General features: G+C 34.0%; 1 protein-coding gene across 2 annotated transcripts; it reads left to right on the top strand.

Moving 5' to 3' along the window:
- LOC100935244 (Golgi apparatus membrane protein TVP23 homolog B) lies at window positions 1-24,025 on the top strand. Of its 2 annotated transcripts, XM_031968483.1 has the most exons (7): window positions 1-93; window positions 5,255-5,340; window positions 12,043-12,187; window positions 19,275-19,364; window positions 19,921-20,052; window positions 21,277-21,405; window positions 22,421-24,025. In XM_031968483.1, the coding sequence occupies exons 1-7, from the start codon at window positions 82-84 to the stop codon at window positions 22,445-22,447; spliced, it is 621 nt and encodes a 206-aa protein (XP_031824343.1). In that variant the 5' UTR covers window positions 1-81; the 3' UTR covers window positions 22,448-24,025. The 2 variants fall into 2 exon arrangements, with proteins under 2 accessions (XP_031824343.1, XP_031824342.1); XM_031968482.1 differs by lacking the exons at window positions 1-93; window positions 12,043-12,187 and having other exon boundaries at window positions 5,253-5,340.
- Window positions 24,026-24,684: the final 659 nt, after the last annotated feature.

Genomic DNA, 24,684 nt, shown 5'->3' on the forward strand with positions numbered 1-24,684 from the left:
CGTGCATGCCTACGCGACGTGGCGCTGAGGTACCGTGACGTTGTCTCTTCCCGGAAGTGGGTTTGCCGAGACAAGAGCGCCATGTTGCGTCAGGTGAGAGTTTTGTGTTATGCAGTAGAGTTGATTCTACTGTTAGCGTTAGGGCTGGAGTTACAACCGAGTACAAGTAGGGTCGCGGGGTTGTGGTGGTATCATCCCAGGGCAGCAGGGGAAGTTCTGGGGACCCCGAAGCGAAGGCGTGCATTTAATGACAGGACTAATTTCTTCTTGGTATTTTAAGGGCTCCTTAAATCCGACTTTGACAGGGAGAGGCAGTTCTTTTTGATGGTTGATAACGATATTTTATTTTCATAGATACATGCCCCTAAACCACCTTCGTAAATTTATAGCTGGAACGGACCTTTTATTTAATCTATTACGACTCCATTTCCCAAATGAAAAAAAACGGCATCACAGAACTTTAGCGACATCTAGGGGGGGGGGGTCTCCGAAGGTAGTAAAGAGCAGAAGCAGAATTTGACTCCAAGGCCTCTAATCTAAAGCTCTGGTACTGCATTGTGCTGTACATCATCTGTAAATGCCTGAATCATTTGGGGAAGGCATTGATGTGCTTTTGAAAAAACAATCTGGCTCCAATAATTGTGCTTTAACCGCAGATACTATTTTACTAGATAAAATTGGAATAGGTACTACTGCACTTTTATTTCAGTTTCTAAAGATAACGTTATTGAGAGAATGCCCCCTGCACTATGCGGCTTTTCACATTTTTAAAATGAAATTTTAGTTTCTTTATCTCTGGAATTCGATTTGGTTGAATTTTAAAAACGACATTGTTCAGTTAATTTCAAAAAACATTTGTTGAGTACACCTGTAGACCCTAGAATTGGGGCAGTAACAGAGCTTCTTCTTAAAATCCAGTGGGAGGGTCCATAAATCATGATGATGTATGTAGGTAAGTGTGATACAGGATAGAATATACTAATAAAGGAAAGAGCCTGATAAAGTGCTCAGGTAGGGAAGGCTTCCAGGTGGTATAATCTTTTAGCTGAAAGTTGTTGCAAATGGATTTTATTTGCAAGTTGAGGCAGTAGAAAGATTTTGGGTAGTTGGTGAAGAGTACTTTGAAGAGAAAAAACGAGGCAAGTAGGCAATTAGTAATTCTGGTGAGAGAAAAATCCATTTTCAGGGTTTCTTAGCCATTTTTTAGCATTATGAACTTTTGGCAGAATGGTGAAGCTTTTGGACTCTTCTCAGAATAATGTTTTTAAATGCATAAGCTAGGATCACAAAAGATTAAATATGATTGACAAAATATTTTAGAAGTCCATACTTCATGTTAAGAATCTTTGATCTACAACCAGATCATTTCCAATGGAGCAGTAATGAACTGAACCAGCTATGCCCAGAAAAAGAATTCTGGGAGATGACTAAAAACCATTACATTGAATTCCCAATCCCTATATTTATGCCCACCTGCATTTTTGATTTCCTTCACAAGCATTGTACAATATTTCAGAGTCTGATTCTTTTTGTACAGCAAAATAACGTTTTGGTCATGTATACTTATTGTGTATCTAATTTATATTTTAATATATTTAACATCTACTGGTCATCCTGCCATCTAGGGGAGGGGTGGGGGGGGGGTAAGAGGTGAAAAATTGGAACAAGAGGTTTGGCAATTGTTAATGCTGTAAAGTTACCCATGCATATATCCTGTAAATAAAAGGCTATTAAATAAAAGAAATAAATAAAATAAAATATTTTTAAAAGAAAAAAAAAAGAATCTTTGATATAGAAGATTAGTAGTAAAGGGAGATGAGGGTGATAACCCGAGGGACCAGTAGAGTCAAAGAAATAATATATATTTTATTAGGGTATGAGAGACCTAAGTTTATTGTATCATGCAGTGGGGAAGGAATGGTCAGAAGCACTGAAGGTGAAAGAATGTACTTGAGAAGGTGGTATGCAGGATCTATGGTGATTTGTGGCTACCTACTCATGTTTGTCTTTTTGTTTAGTTATAGCTTTTTTGTTGTATTTTTGAAGTGAAAGACTTAGAGCAGATCTCATTTCATTTTTAAGTTGTTTACATACATATTTACAAAAATGTCAATTTGTTAAAAATTATCATCATTATTATTCAACTGGGCCTATGACTTCCTTGGCAAAGAGAATTGCTTGTAAGAGAATACTCTCATCTGTGTGCAATTGACAACTGTTCTTGGAATATAAAATTGTCTGAGTACTAAGAAATTAAGTGACACTGTCAATATGTCAGAGGAAGGACTTGAATATATGTGTTCCTGACTGCCAAGTACTCTGCTAGGGATTTGGGATTTTACAAAACAGCTAAAACAGTTTTAATCAGCAATCACTTAAATGTTCTAAGCTCTAGAGATCCAGAGTAAAAATCAAAAACAAACCACTGTTCTTAAGGAATTTACATTTTTTAAGTAATTCAGTAATTCAGAAGATCCATCATTTTATCAGTATGGGCACAGTTAAAGAAAAGTTCATTCTTGATGGTTTGCTAAAGCCTTTTGTTGTTGTTGAGGCAATTGAGGTTAAGTGACTTGCCCAGGATCAGTCACATAGCTAGGAAGTGTTTGAAACCAGATTTGAACTCAGTTCAGGACTTCAGTACTGGTGTTCTATTCACTGAATCACCTAGCCACTTCTTGAAGCCTTTTTAAAATGTCATTATTAAATACTCATCTGCCGTGTCTGAGAACTTGTATAGTACACTAATAGTCTACTTTATTGTGGTGGTGTTTTTTTCTGAGAGGAGGGAAATATATTTAAACATCAGCTCTCCGTAACTGATGAATCTTTACATTAATCTGAAAAGTGACTTTGCTTTCCTTTTATACTAACGTTCATATTATGTATTTTGTTTTCTTATTCATACAGGTCTTCTAATATTTATCTTTTTCTTATTTGTAATTTTTTATATTTTTATATTTATGTTTATATTTTTTAATATATTACATCCATATACTAATTTTTTGCTAAGCAATTTACTATTTAATAGACACCTACTTTGTTTTTAGATTTTTTCCTACAATGGAGGCAGATTGTAATCTTTCTCCATTTTAGTACATCTTTTTAAAAAATTTATGTGGTCATTCTTCTAACAAGTTATACTGAGCCTTGAATGACAATATTTTTGAAGCCACACTTGTTTTAAAAAATTGTGTTTGCTTTCTTTAGTCAATTTCTAGGCTTTTTTGGCCTCCCTGTAGCAATTGCTTTTTATCTGTTAACATAGAAAATGTTGGAAATCTATGTCAATTTTTGTTCTTTTATCCATTTCCTACATCCTGTTGATTTCTTGCATAATTCTTTTGACCATACAACATTCGAATTAAGTGTTGTTTGGTCTTTATTCTAACAAGTCTGTGTGGCAGGGCCAGCTTAACTTTGACTATTGTTTTTACTTTACCTAGTTTGTAGTTGCAATACCCCTATTTATAATATCTATGAAGATAGGATTGCTGTTTAGATTTTTTTGTAAAGTACAGATTTCTTTGTGAATGATTACCATTGCTTTCCTTAAAAAAAAAAAAAATTCAAGGGAAAGCTTAATCTTCTTAATCAATGAGAATTTAGGCTATTTAAAGGACTTTTTTTTGATACAAAGGAAAAACTGGTGAGAGCTCTCTTTGGTGCTTCCATAAAGACATTTTTGTCCATAAGACAGGATTGATAGCATTGTAATCATCAGTCTTCTAGTGATCTATCAGTTCCTTCTCATGAGCCAGTCTATGACTAAAATCCTTCTTGTATATTCCAGATAGCTAAATAAAGACCCAGTTTGAGCTTCATACCTGAGGAACCAAGTTTTCCTTGAAATCTTACTGCCTATAAAGAATATACTTTAGTAAATATCAAGAAGATACATGAACTTTGGGCATGGTCTGTTCTTTCTAGTGTGGGGGCCAGTTTATCCGAAAAATGACTTATTCAGAAAACAATGTCTTTTAAATATAGGAAATGACTGTAATACAGGAGCAAGAAAATTTGATCACTCTTAAAATTATTCCTATAAACCATGCCTCCTGCACTCATCTGTTGCTTTAAGATATAGTTAATTCCTTTATTTGCCTGATGTTTTTTAATACTCATCATTTCTAGGATCTTTTGGTTTTGTTTAACGTACTCAAGATTTTGGGGGATTTTATGTAAACTATAGGCCTCTCCCCATGAGCAATATGTTATGTCATTTTTTTTTTTTTCACTGTTTTTCCCTGTGTCTTTCTGAACTAAAGGCAATATACTTAAAACTATTAAAACATGTTGATTTAATTTTGAGGATCTAATTGAAGGTTTTTTTGGTTTTTTTTTTTTTTTTCTTCTTTTTCTCATCCTTAGTCTTAGTGGTATTTTTTGCTTATGCTTCTCAAAATCATTGCTGTGTCAAATGACCAACAGTCTATTTGAATAAAGCCTTTGAATAAAATTTATTTTTTTAGAGGAAAAAACCCCAAATATCCTAAATTTGCCTCGCTTCCTATTTTCTTTCTTGAAGGCAGAGAGACGACATGTTAGCTAAAATAATCTGAGGGATCATCCTTAATCCTTAATCACTAGGGATTCGATACATACATACATTCATTCACCTGGACTTGGAGTCAGAAAGATCTGAATTCAAATCCTGGCTCAGACCCATCAATGTGACCATTGGTGATTAACTTAATTTGCCTCAGTTTTATTTCTTCATCTATGAAGGAAGGACATTGGCCATAAAGTTTCCTTCCAGCTTTAAATCCATGATCCTATGATAATGCATATATTCCCTTTCTCTCTGAGACAATGACAAGAAGAGAAAGAATATAAAAATATATCATAATTATTGTTCAGTCCCTTTTCAGTTTTATACAACTCTTTTTGACTCATTTAAAGTAGCTATTTTCTTTCTGGCTTATTTTTCAAATAAGGAAATTGAGACAAATAGTATTACATGACTTGTGCAGGGTCAAACAGAAAGTGTCTGAGGTCAGATTTGAACTTGGGAAGATGAGTCTTCTTGTCTGCACACTTGGCACTATATCCATGGTGCTATCTAGCTTATCCAGAAACTTATAGTCAGTTGAGAAATCCATATCCCCAAGGCTTTTTTTAATTTGTCTTATAGTTGGTGTGGTTGTCAACTTCATTTATTTATGTGATCTTACCAGTATTAGCATAATCGAAAAAAGCTTAATTTTGATTCTGGTGTTGTATCGCATTTTGAATTAGACCATTTCCCTTTTAGGACAGTAATGATGATACTGAAAATGTTTCACTGTTTGATGCCAGTGATGATGAGTCATCCAGGATGTCAAAGAAGGTGAAAATCAGGTATGAATATATGTGTATGGTGGTGGTGTCTTTGGAAGTTCTGCCCTGCTGTGAAAGTCAATGTTGCATTAAGGTTGGATAAAGATAATTGCAATTTATTCTTTGTATTATTTTTGTTTTAAATGTTTATATTGCAGGATTGGGGAGAATGGCACTTTAAATATGCTAAGCAAATCTGATATGTAAAAATTTGGATTTATAAACAAATTAGGGCATGATTTGATTGTTATAAAATAATAAATTACTTTTTAATGAGAAAGTATGGATAGATTTTGATCACTACTGATGGATGTGGAGGGAGTACCCAAATCTATGTCCCTGATTCATGGAATAATCAGTTAAGATTCAGTATAGTTTAAAAAGTACTGAACTAATAATCAGGAAACCTTGGTTTCAGTCATAGCTCTTTCAGTTTACTAGCTTATGTGACCTTGGACAAATAATTTTACTTTTCTGGCCTTGGAATCATAGGGTCATAGATTAGAGCAGGAAGAAACCCTAGAGGCCATCTGTTTTCTGCATCTGTAAAATAAATTGGGCTAGGTGAATTTTAAAAAAACTCTTCTAGCTCTAATAATATCATAGTGTTTTTTAAAAGTAAGTTCTAATACTGCATGCATGTAAGCATGATTTGGTTTATAAAATTCAGGAACACAGCATTTACTTCCTATCAGTTACTAAGCATTTATTAAATGTCAACTATTATTCTTGGTACTAGGATTCAGACACAAAGAATGAGCCATACTCTACTTTGAAGGAGATTACAATATCTTGGGTAGGATATGTGTGTGTGTGTGTGTGTGTGTGTGTGTATGTGTAAGGAGTTGAGATATGGAGCTGGAGCCTACTGTTTGATGAACAGAGAGAATGCCAGTTTGGTTTGACACAATAGAGCACAAAAAGGTGGGAAATTTATTAATAGGCTGGAAAGGTACGGATAGGCGAGGTTGTGAAGGGCTTTAAAAGCAGAAGTGTTCCTATTTTATTCTAGTGGTAATAAGGAGTTATTGTAGTTATTGAGTAGAAGACTAAAATGCTTAGTTCCATACTTAAAAAATTGCTTTGGTCAGTATCTGGAGAATAGACTGGTAGACTTAAGGTAGGGACACCAGTCAGAAGGATCTTGCAACAATCTAGGTGCAGGGAAATGAGGGCTTGAACATAGGTGATAGCTATATGACTAGAGAGAAAAGATAACCAAGTTTGGCAAGAGTTTAGATAATGTAGCGAGGAATTGAGGATAACACCAAGGTTTTGAATCTGGGAGATAGAAAGCCTGGTATAGTGGCAAATACTTTACTATGGGGAGGTTAAAGGTGGTTGATGGCTTTGTTCAAGAGTTCTGAGCTTCAGTAGAGCTAAAACTGATAAGGTTTTTACACTGAATCTGGGAGCCATCAGAGTATATAAGGAGGGCAAAGTGCTTCAGATTCGAAATGGATCAGGTTAAAGTTTCTGTACCAATCAACATTGAAGTTAGGCCTGTAAGTAGCTGCTAAACTTCCAGTTAGTGTTGAGATAGGAAGACTTAGTTTACAAAAACAAAAGAAAAAAACACTTCGTGTCTTTAAAAGAAGTAGGAAAGTTTGAAAGAGGAAAAGGGCTTTGAAGAAAAGATGAGTTCTGTGCTTCTGCTTCCTCTGTTTACAGTCCAGACTCATAGACCCTCTCTCTTTCACAGTCAGTACTCGATCTGTATCCATTCTTTTGGACTGGGTTTTTCCCCATGCTTGGAAATATCCCTTTTTACTTCTTGGTACAGTTGGTGATTTCAGAAATTAAAATTTGGGGTGAAAGAGACAGGCTAAATATTTAGATTTGTGAGTTATCTACATTGATATGCTAATTAAATCCATGTGAATTGATGAGATAACCATAAGAAAGATTATATAGGAAAGTAGTGAAGGAACATCATAAGGAATTTATGAGCCAACCTGCAAAGGAAAAATCACAAAGATAGGAAAAAACCCTAGAGAGGAGAGGCTTTTGAGGAAGCAAGTAGTAGATAGTGTCAAATGCAGAACTTAAATCAATAAGGATAAGGACTGACAAAATAGCATTAGTTTTGAAAATTAGAAATAAAAAAATTTAAGACATCATCAAGTGATTATTAAGAAATTAAGACATTAAGTCAGAAGCTAAATTCCAAAGGGTTGCAGAGAGAAACTAGTGGCAATGTTTGTAATTAGCTTTTTTCCTGAAGTTTGGCTAAGTAAGGGAAGAGAGAGATAAAAGATGATAGCTTGAGGCCATATTGATGAGGTTAGATTTGGGGAACCCAAATGAAATTAGGGTTTCTAGCGGTCAGGGAATTAAATGAGGCCCAGGTTTGGGGTTCAGGGAATCGAATGGAGTGGTTTGTCTTCCCTGCAACCCCTTGGGATTGGGTGCAAGCATAGGTTCTCTGTAAAGGAATTTACAGACCTGAAAACCTAGATTGATAAAAGAGGTTTATTATGGGGATTGAAAGTAAGGTTAAAGTCTGGTTAAGGAAATAGGTGAGGGTAAAGAGAAGAGGGCACTGAAAAAGAGTATTCCAGTGGGCAGAAGCTCCTTGGGGTGCCAAGCTTGGTATAGCTGGCATGTTTGGAACCTCTGCAAAGAGAGAGTTTTAATGTAGCTCTTTTATAATAGGGGGCTTTGGTTACAAGTTGAAAGGGGCTTGTGGGTAGAGTCTCAAGTTGGCTCATAGAGCTGGAATTTGAATTGAATTAATTGTATTTCAGGACTGAGCCGACCCCACCCAGATAACAAAGATGAAACTGTCCTTCCAGGTGGAGTCCATCACTGAGGCAGAGTTGAAGGAGATTTTCTCCTTTAAGGATTTTCAGAGTTTCCGGTTCTCCTCTTCAATATTAGAGTCAAATGATTTTTGAGGATGAGGCAGATTTGGACCTATCACACTCACTTTTTACTTTAGCCAGAGTAGGTGTTTTTGTTTTCTTATTGGCAGTATTTCAACTCCTTCCTCTACTTTTACACTATTTGATCCCCATTCCTGAAATGTTCTTTCTCTTCACTTTTTGAAACCTCTAGCTCCTTTCAAGCCTCATCCTCAGTGCTGTCTCCTTCAAAAAGCATTTTCTGCTTCCGTCTAGTTGTTAATAACTTTTAATACTATATTTTTAAAATTACTTCTCCATGAATATGTTGCTTTCTCCCAGTATTCCTTGTGGGCAGATACTGCTTCTTTTTTATTTTTCTGGCTCCATTGCCTAGCACAGTTCCTAATTAGGCATATGAAAGCTTAATAAGTGCTTGTTGAGTGATTAAAGTAGAAAAGAACAGTTCTATAGAAATTAGGTCATAAAAATCATGGACTTGCAAATATCTATTTTATCTACTCTTTTTAATAAAATAAAATGTTTCTGATAGACTTAACCTATAAAAATTTCTGAGGATCTGGGGGTTGTTCTCTATAAGTTCATATAGCTTAATGGTAAATAAAGTTATAGCACTATTGGTAAATAGCATTCCTATTCTTAAAACTTTCTGGTAGTTTTGATGAATATAAATAATAATTTATACAAAAAATTTTACATGGTATATTTTCTGTAAAATTAGGGTTTGGTCATAGTAAGAGGTAGTGTGGCATAATAGATGGCTAGTCTTGGAGTTAAGATGATGACTTAGCTACAAGTCCTGTTCTGACAAATACTATATTTGGGATAGTGAGCAGGTCACTTTTTCAGTGTTCTAGACCAGTGGCCTCCAAACATTTTTGACCTTGCAACTTTATCAGTTAAAAAAAAAAATTGAACATATACTCCCTCAATATGTTATGTTATAAAACACACAAATAGTTATTAAAATAGAGAAGTAAAAGTAGAATAACGTTTGATCCTAGGATGTAGAGGAGAAGGTTCTAGAGTTTATACTCAGAGTTGCTCTTGAGGAAAATCACTTTGCCAGTTCTTATTAATAATGGAGAGGGGAGGAAAAAACTGGAGATAGTAACGACAATTAGAAGCTTTTAGAATACTACTACTAGATCTGTATCCCAGGTAAATGAAAGGAAAAGGACATACATACATACCTATATCTATATACATAGAAAATTTATAACAGTCCTTTTTTTTGTGGTGGCAAAGAATTGGAAATCGAGGAGATGCCCATCACTTGAGGAATGGCTGAACAAGTTGTGATATATAATTGTGATGTGAGCTATGAGAAATGATGAGCTGGATAGTTTCAAAAAAATCTGGGATGATTGAACTGGAATGAACTGTAAGTGAAATGAGCAGGTTGCACTCAGTAATAACAATATTGTAATGGTGATCAACTGTGAAAATCTTAACTGCTCTGATCAATAGAGTGTTCCGAGACATTTCCAAAGGACTCATGTTAAAAATACTGTTTACCTCCAAAGACAGAATGGATGAAATCTGAGAAACATAACTTTTTCACTCTATAGTTTATTGCTTTTTCTTTGCTGGTAGGGTTGGGGGGGGGAGGGCGGGAAGAGCAAAATGACTAATATGAAAATGTTTTGTGTGATTTCACATGTGTAATTGATAGTACATTTCTTAATTTCTTAGTGGAAGGACAGAAATAAACTCATTTTTTTAAGAACGCAAAATAAAGAAATAAACAATAAATTTATTTTTAAAAGGAGAATTTTATTGGCCATATACCTGGTGAGAAATGATGAAGGCTTAAACTAGGATGATGATGATGTGAATAGAGAGAAGAGAATAAATGTGACAAATGTGAAGGTAAAAATAACAATATTTGATAGCTGAGTGATATATGGAAAAAGGATAAAGGAAAAAGAGAAATCCCACAATGACACTGAGGATTTGATAACCTGGGGTAATGGAGTCAATGGTAAATTGACTTGTAGTCAATAATAAAAGAGAAGTTTGGAAGGATAAACAAAAGTAGTCTTAGGTCCCAACTGGAGAAGATTGGGAGTTGGCCTAACAAAGGACTTGGATTAAGAGTATGTTAGAGACAAGCAAATCCCATGATGATTGGCTGTTTTAGTGAGGGTCAGAGTCTTCCCACATTCATAGCACTTAATCCATCTTGGAGGCCACTACCCTAGACAACTCTTTTAAGATTGTGATTTGCAGAACAATTGCTCATGTACATTGGTAATTTCTTCATTGAGAGATTTACTTATGTTAATGAAATCACAGATCTATCCCATACTTTGTGATATTTCTGAAAATAGACTTCCTCACTCAATTTCAAGATGTTTGGTGAAAAGATAACATTAAAATGGGTCTAGACATGAAGAATGATATTATAAACAAAAGAACATAGGATAGTTTACCTCTTAGATCCATGCAGGAGGAAGGAATTTGTGACCAAAGATGAACTAGAGATCATTATTGATCACAAAATAGATAATTTTGATTATATTGAGTTAAAAAGTTTTTGTACAAACAAAACTAAGGCAAACAACATTAGAAGGGAAGCAATAAACTTGGAAAACATTTTTTACATTCAGAGGTTCTGATAAAGGCCTCACTTCTAAAATATATAGAGAATTAACTCAAATTTATAAGAATTCAAGCCATTCTGCAATTGATAAATGGTCAAAGGACATGAACAGATAATTTTCAGATGAAGAAATTGAAACTATTTCTAGTCATATGAAAAGGTGCTCCAAATCACTATTGATCAGAGAAATGCAAATTAAGACAACTCTTGAGAAACAACTTATACACCTCTTAGATTGGCTAAGATTACAGGAAAAGATAATGAAGAATGTTGAAGGGGATGTGGGAAAACTGGACACTGACCTATTGTTGGTGGAACTATGAATGGATCCAACCATTCTGGAGAGCAATTTGGAACTATGCTCAAAAAGTTATCAAACTGTGTATATCCTTTGATCCATCAATGTTTCTCCTGGACTTATGTCCCAAAGAGATCTTAAAGGAGGGAAAGGGAACCATATGTGCAAAAATGTTTGTGGCAGCCCTTTTTGTAGTAGCTTTAGAAACTGGAAACTGAATGGATGGATGCCCATCAATTGGAGAATGGCTGAATAAATTATGGTATATGAATGTTATAGAATATTATTTTTCTGTAAGAAATGATTAGCAGGATAATTTCAGAGAGGCCTGCAGAGACTTATATGAACTGATGCTACGTGAAATGAGTAGAACCAGGAGATCATTATACATGACAACAACAAGTCTATATGATGATCAGTTTTGATGGATGTGGCTCTCTTCAACAATGAGATGATTCAAACCAATTCCAATTGTTCAATAATGAGGAGAACCATCTACACCCAGAGAGAAGACTGTGGAAACTGAGTGTGGACCACAACATAGCAATTTCATTCTTTCTGTTGTTTACTTGCATTTTGTTTCCTTTCTCAGTTTTTTTTTTCTTCTTGATCCAACTTTTCTTGTGCAGCAAGATAGCTGTATAACTATGTATACATATATTGGATTTAACATATATTGTAACATATTTAACATATATTGGAGTACCTGCCATCTAGGGGAGGGAGTGGGGGGAAGGAGGGGAAAATTTGGAACAGATTTTGCAAGGATCAATGTTGAAAAATTACCCATGCATATGTTTTGCTTTAAAAAATGTTTGGTGAAACAGGAGCTAAGACAATTATTTTTATTGTTCTTTTTAATGATTCAAGTAATTCTATTTTTAACTTTAGAACTTTTTCTATACACTTTACACGGTAATGTAATTATAATCTCTGTGTTATGCTTATATTTGCAGACATCCGGTGGCATCGTTTTTCCATTTATTCTTTCGACTTGGTGCAATAATTGTTTATCTTCTATGTGAATTGCTGAGTAGCAGCTTTATTGCTTGTATGGTGACAATTATCTTGTTATTATCATGTGACTTTTGGACAGTGAAGGTATGCTTTTTTAAAAAAAATGTTCAGCATTGAATTAGTAAATGTTAAGAACTTGTCAGATATCGAGCTAAGCATTGTTGATTCAAAGAAAGGGATAAGGTAGAGCCTGCCCTCAATAAGCTTACAATCTCAAAAGGACAAACTGAAGAGGTTGGGGAAGGAGAAGGAAGTTATTTAGCTTATTGAAATCCTGTAACATTGTGGGAAATGATCTGAGGAATGAGAGTTGATTTCATGTTATAGAATGATGAGTTTCACTTGGTGATCACGAATCTGGGAAAGTAGCTTAATGAAAAATGGTGAGCCGAATGTTCTGAGTGCCCTCCATGATGGAAGATCTGAGAGGGGCTCTCCATTGCCTACTTTTCATCTTTCTAGTCAGAGGGAGCAGTATCCTTGGGCTGAGAATGCTGAGGAGGTATGAATTTCAGGGTTGATTTCCTCTTGAGAAAGAAGGATTGTTTTAAAATATCAAGGGACACGAAACTTAAAAGAGTTTTAAAATGTCTTGCCAAAATGAATATAAATGTGAGACTTTTGTGAATATTTTTGGCAGGGGTTAATTGTTGTTCCTCCATGTTAAACTATACCAAAAAGCAGATAAAAAATAGAACATTACCCTTACAATGTGATTCTCAAACTTTTCCATGGAAACATGATGTTCCAGAATGATAGTTTTTCCATATAAAATATTGTTTGTCTACTTTTAATTTCCTCTTTTTTGTTCCAAAATTTTCCCCAGCCCTTCTAGTTCTTCCAGACTAGAATTTAATATTTTGAGTCCCAAAGTGTCCCATGGCTGAAATAGTGAATACTACCCTTCATATTATGGCTGTACCATGTATTATTTCTTAGCCTTAAATAAAACAGCAATTTTCCTTAGAGATACAGATCTCATTTTCTGCTTGTAGGTAATTCAGTTTTTTCAGACACACAGAAAAAAAAAAAATTAGCATAACTAACTTAAAGTTTGCTTCAAAATTATGTTATATAAGATAAATAGATAAAGTTCTGAGCATGATCAATTTATTAATAAAGCACAAATTTACTAATAAATGGGATCACAGCTTCCTTAGTGAAGACAAAATGCCAAATGAGGGGGACAGTTTTCTTTTATAATTTGGGGAGTACAGTAAATAGCAAAGCCAGCATCATAGAGAAAAGAAAATATGATCAGATAGAAGTTAGGAATAATGTCTACCAATTGCTCTTCTCTCCTTCTTGTGACTAAGAAATGTTCATTGTTTGAGTCCACTTGGCATATGCAGGGATGGAGATAGCAACTCAGATTTTTTGGGATAGCTAACTATCCTTGAAGGCATCCTTGAAGAGTAGCTTGGTGTAATAAAGACTCCCTTGTATCCTTCTGTCTCCATTAAGGATAATAGATTTCCTTGACACAAGAGTAGAACAAAGATTAATAGAAGAGCTAAATTTCTAAACTTAATTCATTGACAGGATACATGAATTTCTGAACTAAATTTAGAGATAAAGAATCATAACTTAGTTATAGGGCAAAGTCAGTTTATTGTAAGTAGGATCAATTTAAAAAGACACAGAATGAATCTGATTATTTCAGTTACTTTTAATGCTTTTGATGAGTTAGTAGACATGTACAGAATCCAGCAAGCCTAATATCACTCAATAAATCTTTTTAAGCACTTAACTATATGGTTAAAGATATAAGATGGCCCATGCCTTGTACTTTAGTTGAGGATAGGAGACATGCATACTTAAAAATATAACTATAACAATACAAGGTGAGATACAAATGTCAAATGAGTGACACAGATTATAAGTTCATAATTCATAGATCCTTTCCTCTGGAAAGGATGTCAGGAACTATCTTGTTCAATCCTCTCATTTTATAGGTAAGGAAATTGAGTTTGAGATGTCATATGGCTTGGCCAAGGTCACAAAGGCACAGGAATTAAGAACTAAAGATGAAACTTGAAATCAAGTCTCTGATGCCAAAATCAGTGAAAAACTGCCACCATTGGACTTCAGAGGACCTACCTAATTAGGTGGAGTCAATTGGAGGAAGTTTAAGGAAAGTATGAGATGTGAGTGGACATATAAAGAATGAATGTAATTGAATAGATGGAGACAGGGAAGAAAGAAAAGTCATCTTTGTGTTTGAGACTAGAGGAAAGTATTGGAGGCTCAGTATAAATGCAAATATAAAATAAAACAGATGCATGTGCTTATTCTGAGGGCCTTTTACATTCCTCCTCTCCTCTTGCAGAAAAAAAAGTAAAATAAAACTCTTGTAACAAATCTTATGAAAATGAGATTCAAATGTTTCCCTCTCATTGATTTCATCCTCTTTTTTTTTTTTTTTTTTTTTTTTTTTTTAAGTCTTTCACTTGTATACCAGTATGTTCCTCCTTCAGGTCTTCTTTTCTGTTCTTCTCTTAAGATGAACACTTACTATAATCACTCCCTAATTAGACTTAAGGGGCTCCCTACTTAGACCCCTAATGATGATAGACTTCTGAGGAAACATTTCCTTATTATTCATATCATCTCCTTATCTTAGACGATATCTTATCCCATTTTAGTCTCTTATGCTGCTTCATATTTGCTGAATCCTCATCTAGATCTCCCACAGACCTCTGACTCAGGCACTCTTTACTTTTCTCTCTCTACCATTTCAACCATAATAAAGAATGGGTGGGTTTAGGGAGAAAGACAATAAATTCTATTTTGTATATGTTGAGTTTAAGATACCTACTGGACAATCAGTTCAAGGTATCTGAAAGACAGTTGGAGATGTGAAAATAGAAGTCATCGATAAGACAGCATAGGTAGATTTGAGAATCATCAGCATAGAGATAGAAATTAAATCCACAAAAGCCAATGAGATCACCAGGAGAGATTGGTGTTTCAAAAAACTTGAGAGGTGACTATCAAGAAAAAGAGGCTATCAAAGATTGTAGGCAGTTCAAGAAGAATGAGGACTGAGAAAAGGCTTTTTGATTTGGCATTTAGAAAATCATTAATTTTGGAGAAAACCATTTCATTGGAATGAGGAGGTCAGAACCCAAACAAGATGTTAAAAAAGGGAGAGAAAGGAAAATAGAAAAACTTAATGTATAACGTCTTTACAAGGAATTGGGTGACAAAGAGCATAAGAAATATAGGGTGATAGCAGGGATGAAGGAATAGGCAAGGTTTTTTTCCAAGATAACAAAGACATGGGCCTGTTTTTAGGCAGTAGGAAGTGAGCCTTGCTTTGCATTACCTTACTAGGTAGAAATCCTCTCAACTTTCACTGGATCATCAGCAGTAAATAGTGAGCAATAGAGCTATCCAGTTAGCACCTGTTCCTATTCTCAGCATAAAGTCAGGGAGCACATGCTTTAGATTTGGGACTTTTATTACCCTCATGCCCATTCTCAGGTATGTCCTCATTGAATCCCTGTATTTGAAAATTTTGTGGAACCACTTTTTGACTAGACCCTGTCTGCAGTATCCACAAAACTCTGTCTTTAAGAGGCTGAAGCTTCAACTAGGAAAAATGATCTATTATATGTGATTTTTTTCCCTTGGATTTCCCAATCAGGACTTATTAGGATTTAGTTTCTATCTTTATGTTGAATAGCTTTCATTTTCCTTCCTTTTTGTAAAACTTTTAGTTTCTAACATAACCTCACCTCTAGTTCAGTTGTCTTTTTTCCAGTTAAATTTTAGTTTCTGTTTCCCTTATTATCTCCAACAACCTGGAGTGTGGAAACATTTTCATTCCCTTCTTTTTTCTAGATTGAAGTTAGCCCATACATGTAATGCAAATAAGTCACTTGGCTGCAGCAGAAATGTAAATGTTGCATAGCCATTGGTAGTTGCTATACCATTTTACTTCATCCTGGCTGAAATATTCAGCCTTATATTTTTTTAGATAATTTATTTGATATTTAAACTTAACTTTAAGCACCTTCTTAAAACTTTTACAACCATTTGTTATATCTTAATAACTTGAGAGGATCTTTCATCAACTCCATGGCTAAGCCCCACTTCCCCTTTTACTGGAATTATATTTGTTATGTCATTTTGCTTTACTCTACAGAATTGCCTTACCTTTTCATTGTTTCATGTACCTTTTCTTGTCTTGACCTATCCAGCTACTTTCTTTCCTGTGGAGATCTTACTGTTCAAATCCTACTGCCTGATATTTATTTTTCTTTAATTCTTTTAAATCTTACTTGAATCAGTTCTGCTTTCATCTTTCTCTCACAGAACTGCAACATGACATCAGGAAGAATATCTGGGGCTGAAGATTATTCTACTTTAACTATTCCTCAGTTTCTCCAAATTTCAACCTTTTTAGCCTGTATTAGTTCTAATACCTTCAAATCACCTACATGAATTTCCTTTTTATTCAATTTATGTTTGACCTTCTGCTCTTTCTCTCATAGCTTCTCAGGTCTTCTGATTCCAAGTGTAGCATACATTTTATTTACTATTGGTAGCTTTTCTGCACTAGCTTACCTCCCTCTCTTATTTCCAGTCTCTTATCTACTGATTATTTCCTTGATGGATGTCTACAAACTTACTTAGGTCCCTCTCATCCGTAAAAAAATCATTCATTTGATCCTGACATACCTGAAGCCATAATTTTCTTCACTTAGAATACTGCTTTACTTTCTACTCATTTCTAAGTCCCTTGCATTCTGGTTTCTAGCTCCATATCATAGCTTTGAAATTAAAATTTATATTCTGTTTGAACCTTGAAATTTTCTTTGTTTATTGTTTATTATTCCCCTACAAGGTCAGCTAGGTGCCTTAGTGGACAGAAGGCTGGATATCTTTATCTAAATATTATACCAGCACCTTAAGTTCAGCATGTTTATGCCTGGGTTCACTGTTTTCTATTCTGGACTATTATTGTCTTCTCTAGTTGTCTAGAGTTACCCTTTCTTAAGGGCACCATTATTGTCCTTGTCACTCAGGTTTAAAACCTCAGAGTCATATTTTACTTTGCTCTCCTCCTTAATGTTAAGTCTACTCTATACTGCCATCTTTTTTTTTTCAGTCACTTTTTTTCATTTATTATAAGTAGTAGCATATAACATTCATCACTTGTATTCCACAATACTTGATCTATTTCTATTTTATAATAATAGCTTTTTATTTTTCAAAATACATGCAAAGATATTTCTCAACATTCACCCTTGCAAAACCTTGTGTTCCAAATTTTTCCTTCCCCCATCTCTCTTCTCCCCAGATAGCAAGTAATCCAATATGTTAAACATGTACAATTCTTCTAAACATATTTTCACATTTATCATGCTGCACAAGAAAAATCAGATCAAAAAGGGAAAAAAAATGAGAAAGCAAAAACAAGCAAGCAAACAACAACAACAACAAAAAAGATAAAAAACTGTGTTATGATACACATTTAGTCCCCATAGTCTCTGGATGCAGGTAGCTCTCTCCATCCCAAGTCTATTGGAATTGTATTCTGTCATTATATTGATTTGAGTCTCCTTATTAACCTGTTCATTTGGGTCCTTCAATCAAGCTTCCACAAAACTTTCAGAATAATATTGTGAAGTACAGGATTAAACATGGCATTACTCTTCTCAAAAACTTTTGGTTATTCGATGATATTTTGAGGATAAAGTACAAACTCTTTAGCATGGCCTTTGGGCCAGGATAGTTCCTGGGTATGCTTTTTGCCTGATTTCACATTACTTGTTAGTTCATATAGTCTCTGATCTTCTCAGATCTGAATATCAGCTGTTACCTCAATTGTATTTAACTTGAGATAAAATGTGTAAAAAGTTTTGTAAATCTTAAAGCCCCATCTAAGCTATTATTTCTTCTGTCTCTGCATTTGTACAAGTTTTCCTCAAATGCAGTCCCTTTTCATTTGAGTTTCTTTGTATTCGAGATACCTCAGTTGCTACCTCCTTCATCATCATCATAGCTAATTTTATATGATTCATGTGGTGTTTTAAGGATTACAAAGCTCTTTACAAATATTATCTCATTTTATCACAACCCTTCATAGACTTCCATTATTCCCCTTTTTGTTAGTGTTTTCTTCTTCCTCAAATATTTCTAGATTGTCTGATCTCTTTGTTCCTTTTACTTAAGTACTATCACACTTAACTAGTGTTTTAGTGCCATTTCCTATTGTGTCTCTCTCGGCAATAGAATGAATATAAATTCCTTAAGAATAGAGGCCATTTACTGTTGTTGTTGTTGTTGTTGTTGTTTTGGGGGGGTTGGTTTTTTTGCATGCCCAATGTCTAGTATAGTATTTGCATACAGGCATTTAAGAAATATTTGTCAATTTGCATTGTTATTTCCCTTTGAAAAACTGAGCATATGCATAGTAGAAAAACATAAACCTAGAGTACCATGATGTACAAAAAGTTATTACAGTAAAGGTAGAATGGGGTTTCTAGATTATTAACTACCTCAGAAAGGAGCCATTATATGTGTACCTCTGTATTGGGAGGGGGAGATTGGAGTTGGCATAGATTAAGGGTTGTTATGGAAATTGGCTTTAATGAAACTATTTTTATCTTAGGGAAACTATACTTTTTATCTTAGGGAAACAGATATGTAGATATTAAGAGCATATTATCCTGAATGTTCCTATAAATTGATTTGCAGTAGCAGTGGTGGGGGTTATAGTACCCTCAAGACATAGAATAGATATAAATTGATAAAGGAAGAAAGGAAGGAAAGAAAGAAGAGAGAAAAGTAGAAGGGAGAGGTGACATCAGGTTAACCAAAGAATAAGAGTATTAGAGATAAAAAGAGAAGAATGGAAGATGGGTGAAAACGTTTAACAGAAGGAATTGTTGATTATGGAAATTCTTACTTTTTTTTCTTGCCTACTTATATTTTTCCTGCTGTTGCTATATGATCCATTAACTTTTGTCCAGACCTACCTCTTCATTTATTTTCCTGACTATTGGATGTGAAGGAGTTGAAAGTGAATATCTACTGAGTAATTCTGTTGAGGGTTGAAGTGTTTGTTTATGTATGTATGTGTGTGTGTGTGTGTGTGTGTGTGTGTGTATACATACATATACATATATAAATACACATATATATCTTTTTTTTTTAACAGAATATAACAGGTAGGCTCATGGTTGGCTTGCGCTGGTGGAATCATATAGATGATGATGGAAAGAGTCACTGGGTATTTGAGGCTCGAAAGGTAAACTTTCCATTATTTTTGTCATTTAACTTTAAGAATATTTTACAGGTGAACTATATAATATTTAAAACAATAGCTACTTAATAGATCAAAATCATGTGATAAATTCTGTGAGCTGACTGGGATGAATTTGTAAAATCTCTTATTTAACCTATCATTTTTTAAAATTCAGCAAGAAAAAATAAAAATGCATATCCTATTCTAGTATACAGATAAATTGGTTGCATTATAATGAATTAAACTTGATACTCTGCCTATAATTTCTTATTGACCTTAGCTTAACATTACTGTTATCTCTGCATGGTACTCTCATTTCTTAGGATACAAATATCAAAAGTTTAAGAAGTATCAAGTCTAAAGAGATAGGAGTTTGAATAGCAAAGTACATCATGTTGTACTTTGTATAACTGTCACCTAGGACACCAAGTTATTCTTACCAAATGATAGACTGTTCCCAATGTGTTTGTGACTATATTTTTAGATAAGGTATTTTTTATTAATTTCTGTATTCATTGATAATCAGTAACATAGAATACACTATTGAGTTCTTTCTTAGGAATTAAATCAAGATAAAAGGACCTCTTCAGAAGCTGAGTCACGAATTTTTTGGTTAGGATTAATTTCCTGTCCAATTATGTGGGTGATATTTGCCTTTAGTGCTCTCTTCTCCTTCAAATTGAAGTGGCTGGTAAGTGCTGATTTGATGAATCACATTTTGAAGCTGAGGCTAGTTCTTGACCTTACGTAGTTTTCTTGAGATCTGATTGGCTGAAGAGATTAACTCAAGTTGCTGGCATGACCCTCCCTGACTAAAACACTTTTCCTTGAGAACTCCCCTAAGTATTATTGTCCTGTATTAGAATTAAGCAATTTATATTTTTGTAAATATTCATCCATTTCACTTAAATTGTCAGTTTTACAACTTTGAGATTCGACTATACACCTCTCAGATTGGCTAAGATGACAGGAAAAGATAATGAATGTGGGAAAACTAGGACACTGATACATTCTTGGTGGAACTGTGAATGGATCCAACCATTCTGGAGAACAGTTTGGAAATGTGCTCACAAAGTTATCAAACTGTGCATACCCTTTGACCCAGCAGTATTTCTACTGGGCCTATATCCCAAAGAGATCTTAAAGGAGAGAAAGGGAACCACATGTGCAAAAATGTTTGTGACAGCCCTTTTTGTAGTGGCTTTAGAAACTGGAAACTGAATGGATGCCCATCAATTGGAGAATGGCTGAATAAATTATGGTATATGAATGTTATGAAATATTATTGTTCTGTAAGAAACAACCAGCAGGATGATTTCAGAAAGACCTGGAGAGACTTACATGAATTGATGCTAAGTGAAATGAGCAGAATCAGGAAATCATTAAACATGGCAACAACAATACTATATGATGATCAATTCTGATGGGCATGGCTCTCTTCAACACTGAGATGATTCAAACCAATTCCAACTGTTCAGTGATGAAGAGAGCCATCTACACCCAGAGAGAAGACTGTGGGAACTGAGTGTGGACCATAACATAGCATTCTCACTCATTCTATTGTTGTTTGCTTGCATTTTGTTTTCTTTCTCAGTTTTTTTTTCCTTCTTGATCTGATTTTTTGGTGTGCAACAAGATAACTTTATAATATGTATATATGTATTGTATTCAACATATATTTTAATATATTTAACATGTATTGGACTATCTGCCATCTGGGGGGGAGGGGATAATTTGGAACAGAAGCCTTTGCAAGGGTCAATGTTGAAAAATTACCCACGCATTTGTTTTGTAAATAAAAAGCTTTAATAAAAATAAATAAATAAGGGTAAGGTGTTGAGTGTGTGTGTGTGTGTGGGGGGGGGGTTTAAACATTATTTGATAAGACTATTAAATGGTTTTTCTCCTTTTCTAGGCAGTGGTCATCATGGGTGTGGTACTACAGGGTGCCAACCTATATGGCTACATCAGGTGCAAAGTAGGCAACAAGAATAATTTAACCAGTATGGCAACTACTTATCTTGGAAAACAGTTCTTGAGACAAGTAAGTATTTTCTGATTGGAAGAGCATTTAAAAAAGGAACAAAAACTATCCAAATCTGTGACTGGTCAGCAATTAATGTTTTCTAATTTAAAGTTGTGATATCTTAGTTCTGCTAAATAAAATTCCTCTGCATAAAATTATATAATGTAGGTTGGTTTTGATTTAGGAATTTGAAGGATTTTGGACACACCTTTGAAGTAATTGGAAACATTATAGGATTGTTGCAAATCAGTGATTAAGATATAGTGATCTAGTGCTTTGTCATCTCTGCAATGTTCTCTTTTCTCAAATATAATCGTTCTCTGGGAGCAGGTTTCTTGGGGAACTTCTGGAGGCAGCCTTAGTTTTGGTTCCGTAATAATCACCTCAAATGCAGCCAGTTGTTAAAAGTTCAGATCCTTTATTGTCTCCTTCCAAATACCCCGGTTAGCTTCCTTAGAGGCCTGTCTCTCTCCTTGATTCCGAGAGCTCTTGCTGCTAGTCTTTTAGCTCTTCCAGCTTCTGCCTCTAGCTCAACTCCGACTTCAAAGCCTCCAGCCAGCAGAAAGGTGGAATATGGAATGAATCTGTCTCCTCCTCTGAGAGCTTCTAGTGGGCTTCTGTGTCTGGCCCTGAGAGTTTCTTTCACTGTATCACTAGGAAACCATTATTTGTTGTAGGATTAAATCAATGCTAAATTAGATTTAACCATTGTCTCCTCAGTTCCATTTAGTACCTTGTTTCAAGTTCTGGCCCATAACATTTCCTTGTAAGATCAGATCAATTCTACTGTCTTAGTACCTTGTAAGAATCATAACATTCTCACTGGTTGAAAACCAGTAAACTTTGTTGAAGTGAGTACATTTTATTGGGTTAGCCTAGTTAGTAGACATTTATAAAGTACCTACTCTCCAAAGCATTGTACTAAGATTAGCTATTTCTGCTTATGAGTTGTTCCCTCTTTGTCCTTTGATTACTTTATAATAGGTTTTTAAATTATATTGCTTTTAATATGGAATTTTTCCCATTCTCCCAGAACATTAAAGATGATCAGATATCTTGAAGATAAAGAGAAGAAATATATTTTGTTCTACTGAGGAAAAACTGAAGAGATTATCTTGGTCCTTTTGGAATTAAGTAATTGTCTTGGGAAGGGTGAAATCATTAGAGACTTTTCTCACTTAAAATAAATTTTTTTTAAAGATAATGCTTTTGCCATAAAATCTGAAAAAAAAATTTTTTTTAAGGTTGTTTCCTCGATACTGAATAGGGTATGCCTATTCATAATGTTAGAAGATGGGAAATTATTTAAAATATGAGTTGTTTTGAATATTGGCTTGCATTTCATAAATCATTTCTTTCTATAAAATACTATATTTCATTGAGAAATTTCTCACCTAAATTATAAGCAAATAAAATTATGTGCTATACCCAGTTTGTCAGTACTGTTAAATTCAAATAATTTTAATGGGAAGTGTTTATTTTTATTTGTTCAGTAAACTGTTCACTCATGTACTATTTATCATATGTACTTTGCTGTAGCAGTCTGCATAATTTATATTTGTGTGTGTGCATGTGTTTAGTTTATCTGGTTCTGAATTATATGTTGAGCTCATTGCAAATTCTTGTAAAGTCATACCAAGCATAACGAAAATTTTAGTGGCCCAAAATGTATACATAATAATGTATTGCTTAAAGTATTAGGTTGAGAATAATTGTTTATTGGTGTGGCAAATGCCTAAAATCAAATTTTCTTTTATAATTTCTTTTGTTATTGAAATAGTTGGGATGTTGAAAATGATAAGATTTAATTATATCATATTTTAATTATAAAATGTGTTTCACTTAAATAGTTCTATAAATTTTGGTTATATACTTTGAAGAGACTTTTTTTAGAAATATATAGTAAAAAAGTTCTAAGAAATTATTTAATGGGGTAAATTGCTTGTATTGAGTGACAGTTATGATGTACAGTCGTTACAGTATATATTTTTAAAAATTTCTTTTTGTTAAGTGGAAAATATCTTAGTTATATTTGATTAATTATATTCCTGCCCTGTAGAATGATTCTACACATATTCTCACCTGGCACAAGAGGAGACATTTAATCATAATGTCTTAAATGCTGGGATTACAGCAAAATGCAAAAATTAAAAAAATCAGTATCTGCCTTCCAAGGGGTTTCTCTATGATTTTGAGGCAAACATTTTACTTTCCTCACACACCCCATTCAATTAGATTCCAGGCATTCTTTCTGACAACCTATAACTCTGTAGTAATCAAAAGGATGTTGGATTTGTAGTAGAAGGATTTGGGATTGAATCCTGACAGATTCATCTGAACCCAGGTACTTAAATCCCTCAGGTCTTTTCAGGATCCCTCCAAAGTCTAAATCTATGATCTTATGTATCTGAGTTTTATTAAAGTGTGTGCTTTATTTATATTCCTGTATATGTGTGCATATCTGGCTTCTTCATTCTATCACTTCATGAAGTTTTTTCTATGTGGCTCTGAATTTTTACTGTTTTGTATATGATGTAATAATATTTAAACTTTATTATTATAGTTTATTCCACAATAACCCAATTGTTGAAAACATTGTTACAATTTTTAAAATTATCACCAATAGTATGGCTATGAATTTATTTGTGTATATGGCTTTTTTCTTGCTGAAGTTAACCTCATTTTTAGTAGAAATAACTATATTTTATATATTATACATTTATGTATAAATTCTGTATATTGTCACTAGTCAAAGGGCATGAACTCTTATAACGTCTCTTTCTTAACAATTTTTGTAACTATGCCAGTTATATATTAATGTCTCTTATTCTCACAACTTCATAACATTGAATTTTCATATCTTAAACAATTTGATGGTAAAAGATCCTAATTGAAAATTTTTTAAACTTGTATTTCTTTGGCTACTAGTGATTTTGAACAGTTTTTAAGACCATTATAATTTGGATTTATTTTTAAATTGTTGATAAAATCATAGATTAAAGGTTGTTCTCTAGTTCAACCTCTTCATTTTACTTAAGATGAAATCAAAGCTCAGAAATGTTGATTAACTCACTTACGATTAGATCCACATAAGCAGAATCAGGATTTAAATCCCAGTCATTAACTAAGAATCCACATTCCTCTACTGCTGCTCTATATGTGACCTTGGACAAATCACTTAACTCTGCCTCAGTTTCCTCCTCTCTAAATGAGCTAGCTGGAAAAGAAAATGGCAAAGCACTCCAATGTCTTTGCCCAGAAAATCCTGAATAATGACACAAAGAATTGTATGCAACT

The sequence above is a fragment of the Sarcophilus harrisii genome, chromosome 4 (assembly GCF_902635505.1).
Source record: "Sarcophilus harrisii chromosome 4, mSarHar1.11, whole genome shotgun sequence".
Lineage (NCBI taxonomy): Eukaryota > Metazoa > Chordata > Mammalia > Dasyuromorphia > Dasyuridae > Sarcophilus > Sarcophilus harrisii.

Coding starts and splice junctions, on each gene's coding strand:
- LOC100935244 (XM_031968483.1), top strand. Junction 12,188..19,274: donor GTGACTTTTGGACAGTGAAG/GTATGCTTTTTT, acceptor TTTTTTTAACAG/AATATAACAGGTAGGCTCAT. Junction 21,406..22,420: donor GAAAACAGTTCTTGAGACAA/GTAAGTATTTTC, acceptor CCATTCTCCCAG/AACATTAAAGATGATCAGAT.